The sequence below is a fragment of the Phaethon lepturus genome, unplaced genomic scaffold (genome assembly GCF_000687285.1).
Source record: "Phaethon lepturus isolate BGI_N335 unplaced genomic scaffold, ASM68728v1 scaffold40225, whole genome shotgun sequence".
In the NCBI taxonomy this organism is placed as follows: domain Eukaryota; kingdom Metazoa; phylum Chordata; class Aves; order Phaethontiformes; family Phaethontidae; genus Phaethon; species Phaethon lepturus.
Genome location: NW_010543327.1, coordinates 5,433 through 21,572, shown reverse-complemented (window position 1 = coordinate 21,572; position 16,140 = coordinate 5,433). Strand labels below are relative to the sequence as shown.

Below are 16,140 nucleotides of genomic sequence, written 5' to 3'. Positions count from 1 at the left end.
GAGCAGTTTCTCATCTGACTCTGTTCAGTCTTCAGGCTGAAATAGCCATGCACTGAATTTCAGTCTCTTGTCGGTCTCCTAGACGTGTTTGAGTCTGCCTGTTGCCTTTCCCCGTCTTCCACTCCAGCTTTTGCTGGCCTTTCTCCCAGTCTAAACCCCTCAGATTGACTGAAGTCTAGAGGAGACAATACTGAGGATCAGTATCAGTTCTTCACTGGAATTACCTGATGCCCTCCAAATTTATCATCAGGTTCAGGGGAAAATCCTGCTCATTCTCAGTAGCGTTGGGCTGGATCATGGCTGGCTGTCATCACATCTTTGAAAAAATCAGTCCTAAAAGTCAAACTTGATTCACAGTGTCTTAGGAAAATGATGGCTTCTTTAATTCTCCAAAATAGCATCTAAGTGCTTGAAAAGCATCCACCTTAGCAAACGTTTTTGTCTCCGCTACTGCAACTATTCTTTCATAGAAAATGGTGAAGGTGCAGACAAATAAGTTGTATAATTAGGATTGCAGCTCTCAATCTTCATTGCATGGTGACATCTAGTATTTCTATGTTTTTTTTATTATTGTATTCATCTAAGTGCAATGTTTTTCCTGTTCTGTTGTGGTTTTACTTCTTGATTGATTAGATTTTGGGTTTTTTTTAATCAACAAAAGATATTTATTTGCTTTGTTTTTTGTTCAGATTGGTTTTAAATTGGTTGGTTTTACAGCTAATCTAATCGTAATAGAGTCCTTGGTGCTGTGATATATTAATATCTGAAAGACGTAGTGACATTCGACACCACCCTACATATCATGTTATATATTTCACTGCATGAAGTGAGAGGGTGCAAGCTTATTTCTGTATATTGTGACCAGTAATTCCTGTCTGCAGCATACCATCATTTAACTCTTTCCACCACTTCTTCCTATATTAAGGATTTTTCTTATTTTTGTCTTATTTTGATTATCTCTTGTGTGCAGAAGCAGGGATGTACTCCCCCCTATAATAAACTTGCACGTGCCTCCATTTAAAAAAAAGAAATCCAACAAAACAACAACAAAAAAACCAACCCACAAGAAAAAAAAACCCAAGGAAGTTTTCTTTTCTACTATCTTTAGTTTTAGGTGTTTATTACAGACATTCAGTTCTCACTCTGAAATATTTTTACTGCTCATTCCTTCTGACAGTTAATGGTTTTGACTACAGCATGTTCATGTTATATTTTCTCACACAGGCCTCACCTGTCTTAGAAAGAAAAAGATGGATCTAGGATTGCCTTTTTCTTAGCATTATTGCTACTTTATTTTAATTTATAGCATGGGTACAACAGTGACTGTTGAAGCTGAGCTTTGTGTTGCTCCTCCACTTTGGTCTGCTGAGTAAGAAAAGCATTTTTCACGACAGCGCTGCTGGTTTGAAGCTCTTATGAGAGAAATCCTGGGGAAGACGCTTGTGCAGGCTGGGAGCCAAACACTCCTTTCATCTTCAACAGAGATACTAAAGCCTAAAAAGATGCTCTTTTGTTTTTATATACATTGACTCATCTAGATTTTCCTAAAGCTTCCATTTGACTTTGTTTGTGGAGTTAAAATACTTTTTCAATTCAGCCTTTGTATTCGCCATCAGTGAACCTGTTAATACGTGGCAAATGGGAAGATTAACAGGCTGGAACACCTACCAGGACATACCCCTCTGCTTCAGTGTGGCTGAAATAGCTTAAGCTGCGTTTGCACACCGCTGTGTGCCAGCAGCGTATGTAGATAGATGTACCTCGGCTTACTGTAATTTAACTCTTCAGGTGCATGGCGGTGAAGCCATTCGTAATGCATGCCCAGCTGTGGGCTAGGGCACTGCCCGCCAAGGGAAGCCTGCACTCACACCGCCTGAATTTAATGAGCTCAGGCTGGTCTACAGGTGGTACAGTCATGCGTCTGGCTGCAAGGTAGGGAAACAATAAAAGTGAAAGAAACCTTGCGTGTCTTGGTCCGTTGTTTAGTGGCCAAAGAACTTGGTGTACTTCCAACGTCACGTTCACTTCATCATTGTGCTGCAGCCCGGTACTGGCCGGTCTGTCTCTTGCCTGGTAATCTGTTACTTCGTGTCCTCAGATCAGATTTTCTGGAAGTCACAGTGGACGGGAGGAGAATGCAGCAATGAAAGCTGCAGATATCAGCCAGAAAATCCCTTGTTCCCTATGTATATATGTCTAGATAGTATTTATGGTTTCTGCAGGGCAGTCTGGGACAAGGTTCCTTGAAGAGCTTAGTAACAACAGAGAGTCCTTTGCATATATGGAAGTTGAGGAATTCTAGGTTGGTCAGTTGAGGTGTGAGTCATAGTTCTGAGCAGTTTTATTGGAAGAAGAGTAATAAAAATGAATGCATTACGTGGAATTAGAATAAAATTAACATGGTTGTCAGCTTTTAGTGGGTGCTTTTGCAGACTGAGTAGAACCGTGTACTTGGTCTTAGCAAGGTAACAGCTGTGTTGCATTCTGACAACACCTGGTTGCAACGGCTGAGGAGGGGCCACGGGATACCTTGAGTAGAGGCAGTGTGTCAGTTCACTTCTTGGTGCGTTAGTTAACTTCTCTCTGCCTTGCCCATGGCTTGTGAGGGTGTGCACCTTTGTCTTGCAGTTCTGGAGGCAACATGGCTAATCTCTCAGACTTATAAGACATCCTTCCTTCCTCCTGAAGCGGCTTTTTTTCAATACTCTCTGCCATAGGACCTTGAGCACAGACAGCATCTTTCCTGGTGACTGGCCCAGCCTCTCCTGTTTTTGGTTCAACTAAAGCTCCTAAAGCTCCTACTTAGCACCACTTCAAGTCCCGAGACCTTTGTTCCCTCCTTTTGAAAGTGCTAATACCTGCCTGAGCTGAATGGTTTTGTAATTCAAATTCTGTGATTTGTTTGCTGAATTAATTTTAACTCAGATCAGTTCCCCGTTCTGATTTGTAACACAGGAGGCAGGGAGGGATGTCATTTTTTTTTTTTTTTTCTTCTTTTGGTAGCATTGATTTGCAGTTTTATATAAAGAGGGTCTGAGGCATGGGATCAGAACTTCTTACACTGGTTTTGTTGCTGAAGTGACATATTGCATAACTAATGCTGTCATTTCAAACTATATGTTCCATAGAAATATGTAACTTGCTTAGCATACCTTGGAGTTGTGTAACATTCTACACGCCTTAAATCAGAGGTACTTTTAATGGGATTAGGTGCAATCATAACTGAATTACTGTGGTGTGATAGTGGATTTAGGGGTTTATTCCCCTTAGTCCTGTCTGAGTAAGTTAATGAAACAGAAAGCTGGTTTCAGATGAAAAGAAAAATGCATGTCTGATATTTTCTTTCAGATGTTCCTAAGCTCCAGCACGTATCCTGAGATTCATGGTTATTTGCATGCAAAGGAGCAAGGGAAAAAATCATGGAAAAAATTGTACTTTCTTTTGAGAAGATCTGGCCTTTATTTTTCCACTAAAGGTACATCTAAGGTAAGGGAAGGGGAAAAAAAAAGAGAGAGAACTGAAGTTAGAGCACATGTGTATACATTTCTCATTCGTTGTAATAACAACCAAAATTTGAATTTCAACTTAGTGATAAAAAGAAAAAAAAAATTATTTATTACAGATAAAATCTAGAGAGATATTGAGATATAAAATTAGAATGCATTGTCTTAGAAACAGTAGTTTCTTTTTGCCTGATAACTTTTCTTCATTCTGGTTAATATTTTTCCAATCAGTTAACAGAATGCCCTTTCAAAATGAATTTTCAAATAGTAGTTAAAATTCTGAAGTGTACGTAGATGCTCTGAAAGGTGGACATAATACTTCATTATCTAAAATAAACAAAACCTATGTATAAAAGGATTTTACAGGAGGATTTTGGGAGTTCTCAAATTTTGTCACTGGACAGTTTTTCATTTAACTAGTTCAAACTTTTTGATGGCAGTACTTTAAACCTGATTATGTTAAACAGGATACACTGGAGTTGAGATATCTTTTACATAAACCACTTAAAACAATGTTTTTTTCTTGTTCTGAATTTTCTGTGTTTACTGCCAGAGTATTCATTGGGCTGGTTTTGTAGCCTTCAGCAAATTTCCTTTGTTTGCTTCCTTGACTTAATTAACCTCAGAGGATGGAGATAATGGTTAGAAATAGTACTGTGCAGTAATAATTACAGTATGTTGTTTTTCAGATTATGAAAGTGTATTTTATTTTGATGTTTGAAATGCATACTGCTCTCAAAACTTGACTCCTACTCTAATGTTATTGTGGCTTGTATTTAGTGGATGTCTTCCCAGGAATTATATCACTTGTACTTTGTTTTTTCTCCCTCTCTAGAAGAATGAACTCTCTGACTAGTTTGAGGTGTTTTTTCTCTGCATTATAAAATTGATGTTGAGTTGTCTTTTTCTAGATTTCATGATGTCACGGTTAAAACCGCAGTATTTAAGACTATATTTTGGAACAGGATAACTACTATAGTCTTCTGAGTTTCTTGTCTGGAGATGCTGGCTAAAAATAGTCTAACTGTATTACATTGCTCTTCTTTTTAGGAGCCAAGGCATCTGCAATTTTTCTGTGAATTCAGCAATAGTGATATGTACATGTCTTTGACAGGCAAAAAGATTTCTGGAGCACCAACAAACTATGGATTCTGCTTTAAGGTACAAGCTTATTATTCTGATACATATTAAAGCCACTGTTTTTAGGTAAGCTTAAGTTTCTTTAAGGATTTTGAAAACAATATGCAGTTGTCTATTATAAAATAGGAGAATTAGTGGCTTTTATTTCAACAGGTATTATCTTCAAGATATGCATTAATGCTAAAAAAAATGTGCTGTGGCCTTCTAGCCTAACAAATCAGGAGGAACCAGAGACCTGAAACAGCTCTGTGCAGATGATGAACAAAGTAGGACCTGCTGGATGACAGCAATTAGGTTGCTTAAGGTAATTTTTCTGTGTGGAGTTAACTTGCTTAAGTTTATTATGTGGAATTTTGGTGCTGTGCATTAGAGAAGTAATGTAATTCTAGGTTCCCATGCGATAGCATTATCAGTTTTGTACTCTGAAAGCTTATTTTTCTTCATCTCAACAGAGAGAGACCAAATTACTGGAATCATTGTAGGGGACGGGATGATGTCTTCAAGCCTCAGGGCTGCAAATACTTAACATTAAGCATATGCTTATATGTAACCATGTTGAATTCACTGAGATTGTTGAGTAATGTTGAACAAAGCTACAAGAATACGCAAGAAGAGAACTTCAATATGTTTTTAAAATGTATCTGTTTGTGACAAAATAGGAATAGGTTAGTTGGCCTATTAAATGGGTAGTATTTAATGCAGAGTGTACATTTATAAAGGCAGTAGCAACAACAACGATGTTGTGCACTTCCTTATCCTAACAGCATTTGTCTCTGTTTTTTAATGGTAAAGAAAAGCACGTGTTATCTTTTACATCTGGAAAAAATTTTTTTTGCCCTAGGTTTCTAATTTAAAATGCTAACCATATTATTTTCTGGTTTTAGTATGGGATGCAGCTGTATCAGAATTACATGCAACCATATCAAGGTAGAAGTGGCTGCAGCCCTTTGAATCTAACAGCTATGGTATGTCCCACAATAGCTACATGAATAAATACACGATTTCTGCCATCATGCTATTTTTAGGTAACTTGTGTCAGTTATACTACTGACCTGATATGTGCGAATGCTTGCCGAAAACTTTAGGGGTGTCAGGGTTCACTAGAGAGCTGATTTATTAATTTACTTAATACAAATTGGGTAGTTCAGACCAGTTAACAGGCTTTTTCCGTGTGCCGTATCTCCAGTATTTTGGGAGTTCATTGGCTAATTACCACTGTCAAAAAGAACGGAAAGCGGGTTCTGAAAGCAGAGCAGCAGAACTGTAAGTGCATTAAAAAAGAAGCAAAGTATTTAAGGTTACACATGCTGTAAATGATGAATAAGAAAGCTATAACAAATCCTTTTTGGTATACAGTAATACTTCCATTATATTTTTTTTAATATAAAATACTAAGTACTTAAGATTAGTTTCAGCAGGTGTATTACTGGCTGGATTCACGGGAACAGCATAAATTAGCAGAACTGGGTTTTGGAGGAACGACAACCTATACTGGATGCTGTGTCCATCTCCTCAATCAGATAGTTAGGATTGGATCAGGTTGTCCTTTTCTTTAATATCTTATGTTATCCCAGTTCTTTATGAGTCATTTGATTTCAGAGTTTTTCATGGATTATTTATATCAATCTTGTATTTTTTTGTTGCTAAATTGAGTAAAGATGTCTTGTGGCCAGGACTTGTGACAGTGATTTTACAGTGGATTTTTTTTAACTTTCTAACTTTTATTGTAGTTCTTGCTGTTAAAATGCCGAAAATATACATTTGCTGTTATATTTATTCACAAAAATGGTTTTCAGTGATATTGCTAATAAGCATGGCTTCAAAACTGTGCTTAATACACTGACTGTGTCTTTGCTTTCTGTTATGTGAAGCTGTTGGAACAGCCAGCTGCTGCTGTTGTAATGGGGCTGGGAGCCATTACTGATTCTCTCCTCTTACACTGTTGCATGTGTTGTAGCTCACGTAGCTTCTAACACAGGCCGAATCTATAACCAGTGTTAAGTATGGCAGTGTTTTTCTACTTGTGTATAATTCATTAATTAAACAGCAAATTGGATACACTTGGGAATTAAGTGCACAAGCTAGTGAACATACGTCTTGGGGGAACCGCTTCCATGTTCCCCATTCCTCAGTAACTCACAACCATGTCAGCTACAAGGATTTCGCTCTACTCTCCTAGAGGGGAACATTTTCTCGTATTCTGCCCTTGTTTTTTTTACTTTTAAACAGTTCTTTACAGGTTACAGTTACTCAGGCACACTTTAGACTACAGTGTCAAGAATTACAGTGAACTACAGAATTGCTATCTTCCATTTCTAATTATATTCATGCTTGTAACCAAACAAGAACAAAACAGAGCTGCTTTGATTTTGGACTGGGAGGCTTTGCTAACACTACAGAAATCTGGGTCTCTTGTGTTCCAGAAGTTACTTTAACTTATAGAATGCTAGAATGTTCTTTTAATTATTTGATGTTCCAGTGCCTGCCAACATTTGAGGCATTACAATCTGTATTAAACTTGATTTTGTAAACCTTGGTTTCTGAGAAGTATGTTGGTGCGTTTTAAGACGGTTTTGTCAAACTTCAATGCTATTTATTCTGTTGGTACAAACTAGATCTTCACTGGCAGAAAAAAGCAAAGCATTTTTTGTAGCAGATCCTACAGTTGAGTCTGTGATAAGAGTTAGAAGGGATGTATTAAAATAGAAATGACTGTTTTCAATGCTTAAGTCCAGTAAACTTTGAGTGAAGTTTTATATAGAAGATACATAAATTTGACACATTTATAGGAAAATATTTCAAGTCTCTGTTAATTTGATGGTTATGTATAAGAATTTTTTATTTTATCTTTTTTCTGTTACTTGGCCAACTTAATAACAGTTTCCTGATCTGTTTTGGCACGCGACGGGCTAGTTATAGTTAAAAATATAAATGGCATTTATGGTAAAGCAATGTATTTATCATCCATTGCAGTAATGCAAAAAGATGATCTGTCCTGCCAGACTGTAAAAGTGAGCTTTGCATACTGGAATTGCAAATGCTCCCTAGGGTAATGAGTTTGGCTCTGATGGGAAACACTGCAGATACTTGAAACAGCACTTGCAAAACATAATGTTTTCTCAGAATCTCACTTTCAAAGGATGGAGCTTTTAAAAAATGAACAAACTAAATTTGTTTTTCTTTGTTGCAGAGAAGCATTTCAGAAAATTCTTTAGTAGCAATGGATTTCTCAGGACACAGAAGCAGAATTATAGAAAATCCAACAGAAGCCCTTTCAGTTGCAGTTGAAGAAGGATTAGCATGGCGGGTATAAACACCTTTGATTTATCAGAATAGTATTTTATGATTTTTTTTTTTTAAACAAAAAGGTGTTGAAATCATGTTTTTACTTCTCTCATACAGAGGAGAGGGTGTCTACGACTCAACTCACATGGTAGTCCTATTGCGACGTCTAACATGGGTATATGTGAGTTAGTTAATTGCCAGAGAAATGCTGGTTCTTTCAATAAAAGCAAAATGTTTTTAAAAGATCTTTATTTCTGCAGCTATACACAGATCTCAGTCATGGTTTCATCATAGAATCTCTAGAGAAGAAGCTCAGAGACTTATTTTGCAGCATGGACTTGTAGATGGGTAAGTTAATTCTTTACATTACTCTTCTGAGACACATTTCTAGTCAACAACTGCTTTTTTTCATGTACTTCTTATTGGAAGGGAGATGGAGTAAGGAAGATTTTGCACTTACCTAATAGAAATAAAAATTCTTTTATATAGGGCTATCTGGGGATCAGTTGGTTTCTAGTTTATATCTTTTGGAAGCAATAAAGTGGTGATCTAACACTTCAATTCTGTCACTGACAGATTACTTATGTCTGCTGAGAGCCAGGCACTTGAGCTCTGTATTTGCACAATATTCTCTGGGAACTGTCAACTTTGGCACCAGTGTCTTTTGTATCTCTTATTAGTGATGAAAGAATGAAAGAAAGCCTGAAAACATCGACTAGCCTTATTCTAAGAACTGTGCAGAGACAGCAGTTGAAAAAAAAAAAAGTATGCTTTTCCTTATGAAATGTCTAAAAATTGTAGTATCCCTTGATGGTAAACAATAAACATTAGGATAAGACTATTCACTTTTGTTTTTCTCTCATTTAAATATTAAACTTAAAAGATGACAAAGCAAGTAGGTATCTTATGTTCACATCCTCCCGTTTTTGATTTCCATATTTTTATCCATACTCCTGTGTAAAATGTAAACTTGGGCCTCCTTCATTCAACAAGTAATTCCGTAAAACTTCAGGTGTCTCTGAGTCTGTTTCCAGTTAGGTACCTGTAATATCAGATTACTGGTTAAATTCCTTCAGTTTTAGATTAAGTATGTTGTTATACCATTTTCTACATCTGCAGAAAGGGCTCTAGGAAAAAAAAAAAAACCAAAAGAGATGGAAAGGAAAGGGAGACAAAAATAGTCATAGTCATAGTTTTAATTTCAGGGGTCCTGTTTTTAAGCCTGGCTCATCATCCTGAAACTGCTTCTGTACTCTGCATTCATTTTTGCATTTCCTACATGAGAGGGATAGGACATGGGGGTGAATCCAACTTGTATTTCTGAGCACTATGCCATTTTAGGGCTGATGAATCTTCCAGTGTATTTCAGTGGGTACACACACATACTGTTAAATGAAACCCAGTAGATTTGATGAGTAAATAGCACTGGTGTTTGAGATGAGAAAGTGAATACCTTGCTAACAGTAGTTTAGTACAGTGTTGTTTATGTTATATTCTTGGATCTATTCATATTCATTGTGGCTTTGATGAGGATGATACTATTGCATGGGCTGTCTAGAATTGATTAGAACATGGTAGTATGAGTGCTTATATGCTGTCAGATACATATTCAGGAGTTACAATGAAGTCATGAATATATTACAGCATGTGACAAATGCTGTGCTTTTTGATGGGCTGAAGGAATGAATTATCACCAGAAATAACAGAAGTTTTTCATGGGAATAATAAGATTTTCATTTCTCGGTGCAGGTGGGGGTGGCAGGGAGCAGAGAAAATAATCCATGTTGAGCCTTTTAAGGTGATCCCAAGCAGGGAGATTTCCTGCATATATGAGGGAGGTGATAGGACCTATATAATACTCTGTGTACCAACAAATACACTGTTCATTATGGCTTATAGAAGATAAAGGGACTATTAAATAAAGGTTCTATGCTATAGTATCAGTATTTGAATAACCAATAACAGAATTAGGGACAGCAACCATCTTAAGGTGTGCTATGAAGGAATAAAGTTCTTGGATCTACTGTTCCAGTATAAAGCCAACTTTCTTAAAGAAGTTTATGTAGCAATATTGTAGATTTCATACTTTACTCCCTAAAGGACATTTGAAGACTTTTGAGTGATAAACAGTTGACAGGATTGCAAACTGATAGGCATCTGATTAATGAATGGGATAATAGCGTTACCAAAAGGCCCATGAAAAAATGCAACTGGTCATTCAGAGAATTCCATGTAAGTTTATGAAGGAGCAGTTGTTTGGAGTCATGCAGCATGTCTAAAAAGCTCCCTTGCAACCAGCATTTCTAAGATTCTGTGAACTACAACCCTTTCTTTATAATAAAGTGATCTTTTTAAAGGTTCTTTGACGACTAAAGTTAGGTCTATTTTGATAAGGTTAGAAAAGAGTAAAGATCTTTTTATATGAAGGAGGACAAATGTTGCTTATCTTTGCTGTAAAACAAGGAAAAAAAGTAAGTAAATGGACTTTAAAAGAACTGATGAATGTGAACATAAATCCCGATCAACCTGTATTTTCTTTCCTACCCAAGGTGATTACTTTGTGTATTGTTTAATGTAATCCCAGTATTTGGGTGTAGAGGCCCCATTTTGGATAGCTGCAAAGTGGCACATTCTTACAGTGTAATTTTTCTGAATAAAGCAAAATGCCAGTCCTTAATGACAGACTTATAAAAGATTTAAGTTTATGCAAGGCATCTATCTAACTGTGCTCTGAAAAATTTCATTCATGTCCTGGAGAGGGTGAAAGGCCACTAGGTGGTGAGAGAGAGCTTGTTAGGAGAGCCTGAGTCTATTGAGAAGTCTTACTTGTCCTTATACTTGGGTGTGCTCTTACAAGCCGTATGCTGAGTTGGCAATTATCCCTCTTTAATAACTGAATTAGTGTCAGAGCTACGAATCAGACTTGGTGGGGATTTTGATAGAAATGTTAATGATTATGGACTCCAAATTTCTTAATTCCAGGTATTTTCTTTGTAAAAACAGAACTCTTGAAAAATTTGAGGATGAAATTAGTAGTTTGGAACCATGCTATTAGTCAGTGAAAATCCACTGTAAACTTTTGTCTGCTTTCTTCTCCTGAAATCCTTTCTTTTCATGTCATAGTTGTACTCTAATTTCTGGTATGTGGTTGGGCAAAAGCAGGTGGCCACTAGTGCTCACTTGGTTGGTACCTGCAAGTCCATTTTGCCAGTTTCTTTTGTGTCCTGAAAGAGCAGCATGCTTGCCAATGGCTGTCCCTCCCTTCCCCTTCTTTGGTACGTTGGTTAGCTGTATCTGTTCCAGACCTGCAAGGTACAAACACTTCAGACTCTCTCCACTACAAAGCTGTGAATCGGGTATTTCCCTCTGTTCTCCAAACCATTCTCTGCCAATATTCCAAACCCGGTGATTCAATGAAAGCTGTCTCTTATTGGTAATCCCCCTTTGCCCATACCAGATTATCCTACCAGGATTATGGCAGAATTATGTCTGTCCATAATCTGGCTGGAATAAATTAATAGTGAACTAGTTGCAGTGACACACTTGGCCATTGAGTGTTGTGATTTGAATAATGATGCCATAAAGTGAGCAGAGTGTAGCTCTGTCTCAGTGGGAATTTTGACAATGTGCAGAAGTGCATTTATGAATATTGGCCAGATGTGAAAATCATTCTGGTATGTCTTGCATTACCTTTTCTGTAAACTTCCTGTTGAACTACCTTTCAAATTTTCCCTATAATGCTTGTGATTTAGGTAGCTGTCAGGGTCCAAAGAAGAATTTTGTTCAAAGCGCAAATATTTGAGAGTACTTTTCTGTCTAAAGAGATGCATTGTAATTCTATGCAGTGTAAAAACTAACACCTACAGTGTCATTCATTCTGAGAATGCATGTTTTTCACATAATAGACAAGGTGAAGAAGAACTCAAGAAAAAGTATTTCCAGTGACACATTTGCAAAGAAATGCTGATTAAAAGCATAATTTAGGTAATTAGTATTATTTTTGCTTTTCACTAATACTTCTGTAATGAATTTACAACAGTTTTAACTGGATGTTTACAAAAGGCTTTCCAGAGTAATCTTACTGTGAAAAATTTCAATCTCTTTTAGGGTATTCCTGGTACGTGATAGCCAGAGTAACCCCAAAACATTTGTATTGTCATTGAGTCATGGATTAAAAATAAAGCATTTTCAAATTGTACCAGTAAGTAAATTTTTTGGTTTATGTATACAATTGTAAAACAAAACAATTGAATAACTGTGATAGAATATTGATGGATTTTTTTTTCTTTTCCTGCATCATATGGAAGATGTAAACATAATACCTGCATCACTAAAAATAATTAGTCTTCTTGAGTAGACTTGAATGTTTTTCAGCTTTGCTGTTTGATTTGTTATAAAGCTTGACTAGTATTACAAAATCTTAGAAAGTGTCTTGGAAAAATAGACAAATCTATTTGAACTGGAATAGCAGCAACCCTGATGGCATGAAAATTATGTATTAATAAAGGTCATATTACCTTTTCATTTTTCAATATGTGCACCATTTCTTGTTAGTCATCTGTTTACGTGGACTGCCTGTGACTTGTGTGTGTATCTCATTGACTCAACTGTTCAGGATAGTTTCTTTCAATATTTGGACTTAAACATTTTTTGCTGACCTCTCGTCTTGATTCATATGACTGTGGTACATTCATGTCCAATTCTTCTTTAGGGGGACAATTTTAGCAAAAAAATGATATCCTTATTTTAGTCCAGCCATTTATAGGTAAGATGGTATTTCCTGAATTAAAATAATATTTTCATCAGTTTTCATTGAAGATATCATCCAGTTCACGTGCCAGAATGGCCAGCTTTCCTCATCCTTTCCACTCCTCCAGAGGTAGTTTATACTGTTTTCTTTACAGGCTGCTTCTGTTGAGATGAGAATTAACCACAGATGCTTGACACAACTGAGCAGACTATAGCTTTTTCTTCTCTCTTCACAAAAAACTTTATTCCAAGACTGCATAATACTCTAGCCTCCATGTTTCTTCCTACTGCAGTTTCTAGGAGATTCTGCTGTTTCTCAGCAGAAATGAGTGCAGTGGCTTTTTTTGTTGTTTCTGATCTGGTGATCCCCTGTGATCGTTCACCGAATTTCTGTATGCCTAATCTAGGGCTTTTAGCTGATATCCTCCCTTAAAAAAGTTCCTGTATAATAAAACTGAAGCGCTATTGGGGAGGAGGAAAGGAGTGAATAAATTCAAAAGAATTGCCTAGGATTTCCATTGTGTTAGATACAAACAATGGAGGAATCCTTCATCCAAAAGTGATAGCTATGCCCTGGATCCCATGCGAGCATCAGCATATGCCCTGTGATAAGAAGCCCAGGTGTAACATCTCTGTGCTTCTATTGACTGTCGTTGCTTCTAGTATTTACTTTGGGATAACTGTTGTGTGGTTTAGAAAACCTTTGGAACTCTGGACAAATACTGTATGATTCTACTTCATTGGGATGTCATTTAACTCTCAAATTTGAGAAACCACTTTTTCTTTCCCTGTCAGGAAATAGACCCTCTCTTCTCTAAGAGCAGATAGAGCAGGAAGCTGCAGTTATCTTCAGTTTCCTCTGAGCTGGATGATTCCTCATGCCATTCTCAATACCCTGACTTACTGCATGCTCTGTTTTTTGCTAGAACAATACTCTTTAAGGAGTTCAGAAAAGTGGGGTTTTTTTGAGAGGGGAAAGTTTTTGCTTCCAGTTGCTGCTGATCATCTAAATGAAGTTAGCATTTTCTAAGAAACAAGGCATTTTGTGTTACTGCAGTAAGTTGGTAGCTTATTAGTTGGAGATCAAGGTTACCTTTTTGAACTTCAAGTCCTACTGTTCTAAACTCTTGCCTTTTTCCAGTCATTGGGAAGAGAAGATAAACTTTCCTCCTAAATGTAAAAAGACCTTCCAAATGTCATCTATTTATTTACAAGTTAAAAATCATTCTATTTCTGAATGAATTGTTTTTCTCTTACACTTTAGGTTGCTTCAGGTTGTACTGCATATAAAAGTGTCTCCTTTCAGATGGGGCATGCAGCCTGCCAGTTCAAGCCTCCCCTGCATTAACAGGTGCATCATGTTAACATTGATAACATGTGCAGCAGGTATTGCAGGTGGGTGGCAGGGAATTGATTGTAAAAAGTTGGAAAGAAAACCTTTGGGATACATTTGAGATCCCACACTGTGAAAATTGAAAAACTTGATAGTTTACATGTATTTTTCAGCCTTACTACTCTGAGCTGATACAAGTTAACTTGAGTGTAGTCTATCCTGAAATTAGCTGTTCTGTAGTCCATGCTAAAGAAGAAGAATTGATACACATTTCTGGGACTGTCTTTTTCAGATAAATGTTTCACAACCTGCCTTAGCTTGCAGAAGATGTTAGATTCTTGGGCAACATAACTTTGATGTGAGTTTCTACTTTGCAAAATATTGATTAGCAATCTGGTATTCACTCCAAGTTTGGGATTAACTTGGAGGCAGAAAAATAAGCTAAAATTGAAATCCTGGTCAACAGACATCTGACTTGTCAACTCTTCCTCGTCGTCAGTGTGTCGGCAGGAAAATTGCATGCATAAGGGAAGTCCAATGGATGATAATCCATTTTCAGATTGGTGGCTGGAGCACAGGAATTTACAGATGCACACATTGGTCATTCCTTAACTAGCAGTGTTAGACCTGGATTGACCAAAGTCTCAGAATAAGGAAATTGCAAACTACTTCCATACGTAGTAGAAAGGGCTAGAATAACCAGGCGTCATAAGCAGTTCAACAACTGCTTCAGATGAGAAATCTTATTACAGGTAAGAGAGCTAATTATATCTTCTCCCTTCCCCTCTACTCAAGTAGGATAGTTGCATCTTTCCTTAGCACACCATCTGCTACTCTGTGCTAGCCCTACTTCAGGATCTTCTGTTCACTACTCTCTCAATCTTGTAAATTATGTTTTTTCCCTTTTCTTTTTAAAAATAGTTTAAATATTTTTTTACCTTCTATTTACATTAATACCGTTGCACTGAAGTTTCTTGATATTAGATGTCTCAGCAGTAGAGGAAACAAATTGAGAAAGTATATAGTCACCAGTGCAATACAAATTGTGCAAGAGATGATGTTCAGTAACCCTGAGTAGGGAAATGCTGATTGCAAATTTTTAAGCATCTGAAAGTCAAAAGTAATCTTTCAAGGTACGTTTTGCAGTTTCTTCTTTCTCTCCTCTGTCTACGCTAATACACGTGTTTGGAGCTGCAGCAGTTCTTTCCCCTACAACAAAGAACGTACTACTATGTCAAGCATGTTACTTTTGTGATGGGCAGTTTCTTCTATAGCAAGTAGCATCCAGTACACACCAATGCACTAGTGTGTAGTCTCATCGCACCTTACAAAATAAGTGATACAAAATGTAGCAGTTACACAGAATATGAATGGAGCAAAGGTTGAAATCTATGAGTAAGTTGAAACTTGATTGTTTCTTGTCACACTGTAAAAACTCAGTGTTCACATTAATTCCAGCTATTATTTCAAAGCAAATGCATAAAGTAAAATTGTTAGTGCAGAAAGAATATTCCTATACTTAACTCTTTTTTTCCATTTAGGCATGTACCTAACTTAAAGGGGAAGTCAAAGAATGCATTATTTTTCTGTTTGGTTTTGTTCTTGCTGTGAATGATTGCTGTATTTTTCCTCCTCTCAGTAGTCATAAGATTATGAATATCTTGGTCTACAAGAAGGTTTCTCAAACAAGTATTTCGATCAGGAAGAAATACCATAGCAAAAGAGATTTTATTCTATGTTGTTTTTCCATTTTTACAGTTGGAAGATGATGGGAAGCTATTCTATACCCTTGATGATGGTCATACCAGATTTACTGATCTCATCCAGCTAGTGGAGTTCTACCAGCTTAATAAAGGAGTACTGCCTTGCAAGTTAAAACACTATTGCGCACGAATTGCTCTTTAACCAAAGCATCTGTTGTTTCATCAGAGGGAAAGGAAGATACTAGAATACTTTTTCCCCTAAGGGCAATTTGTCAAGTGAGAAGGGAAAAAGCATTACATTGTAAAGATTATATGTTTTGGCTGCAGAAAAACTTATATTATATATAGATAAGAACTTTGCATTGTGATTGTCACAGCAAAATTAACTTTATGGTTTAAAAAACCCCACATTCTTTCCTGTGTAATT

The 16,140-nt window shown here is 36.7% G+C and overlaps 1 protein-coding gene across 1 annotated transcript in view; it reads left to right on the top strand.

The window, feature by feature from the left end:
* The window catches only part of GRB14 (growth factor receptor-bound protein 14), a 30,344-nt gene extending 14,429 nt beyond the window's left edge, over positions 1-15,915 (top strand). Inside the window, exons 5-13 of the mRNA XM_010288319.1 lie at positions 3,349-3,486; positions 4,554-4,664; positions 4,852-4,947; positions 5,528-5,608; positions 7,834-7,950; positions 8,046-8,103; positions 8,189-8,276; positions 12,036-12,129; positions 15,769-15,915. Of these exons, the coding sequence (XP_010286621.1) occupies positions 3,349-3,486; positions 4,554-4,664; positions 4,852-4,947; positions 5,528-5,608; positions 7,834-7,950; positions 8,046-8,103; positions 8,189-8,276; positions 12,036-12,129; positions 15,769-15,915 (930 nt within the window). The remainder of the gene's footprint in view (positions 1-3,348; positions 3,487-4,553; positions 4,665-4,851; positions 4,948-5,527; positions 5,609-7,833; positions 7,951-8,045; positions 8,104-8,188; positions 8,277-12,035; positions 12,130-15,768) is intronic.
* Positions 15,916-16,140: the final 225 nt, after the last annotated feature.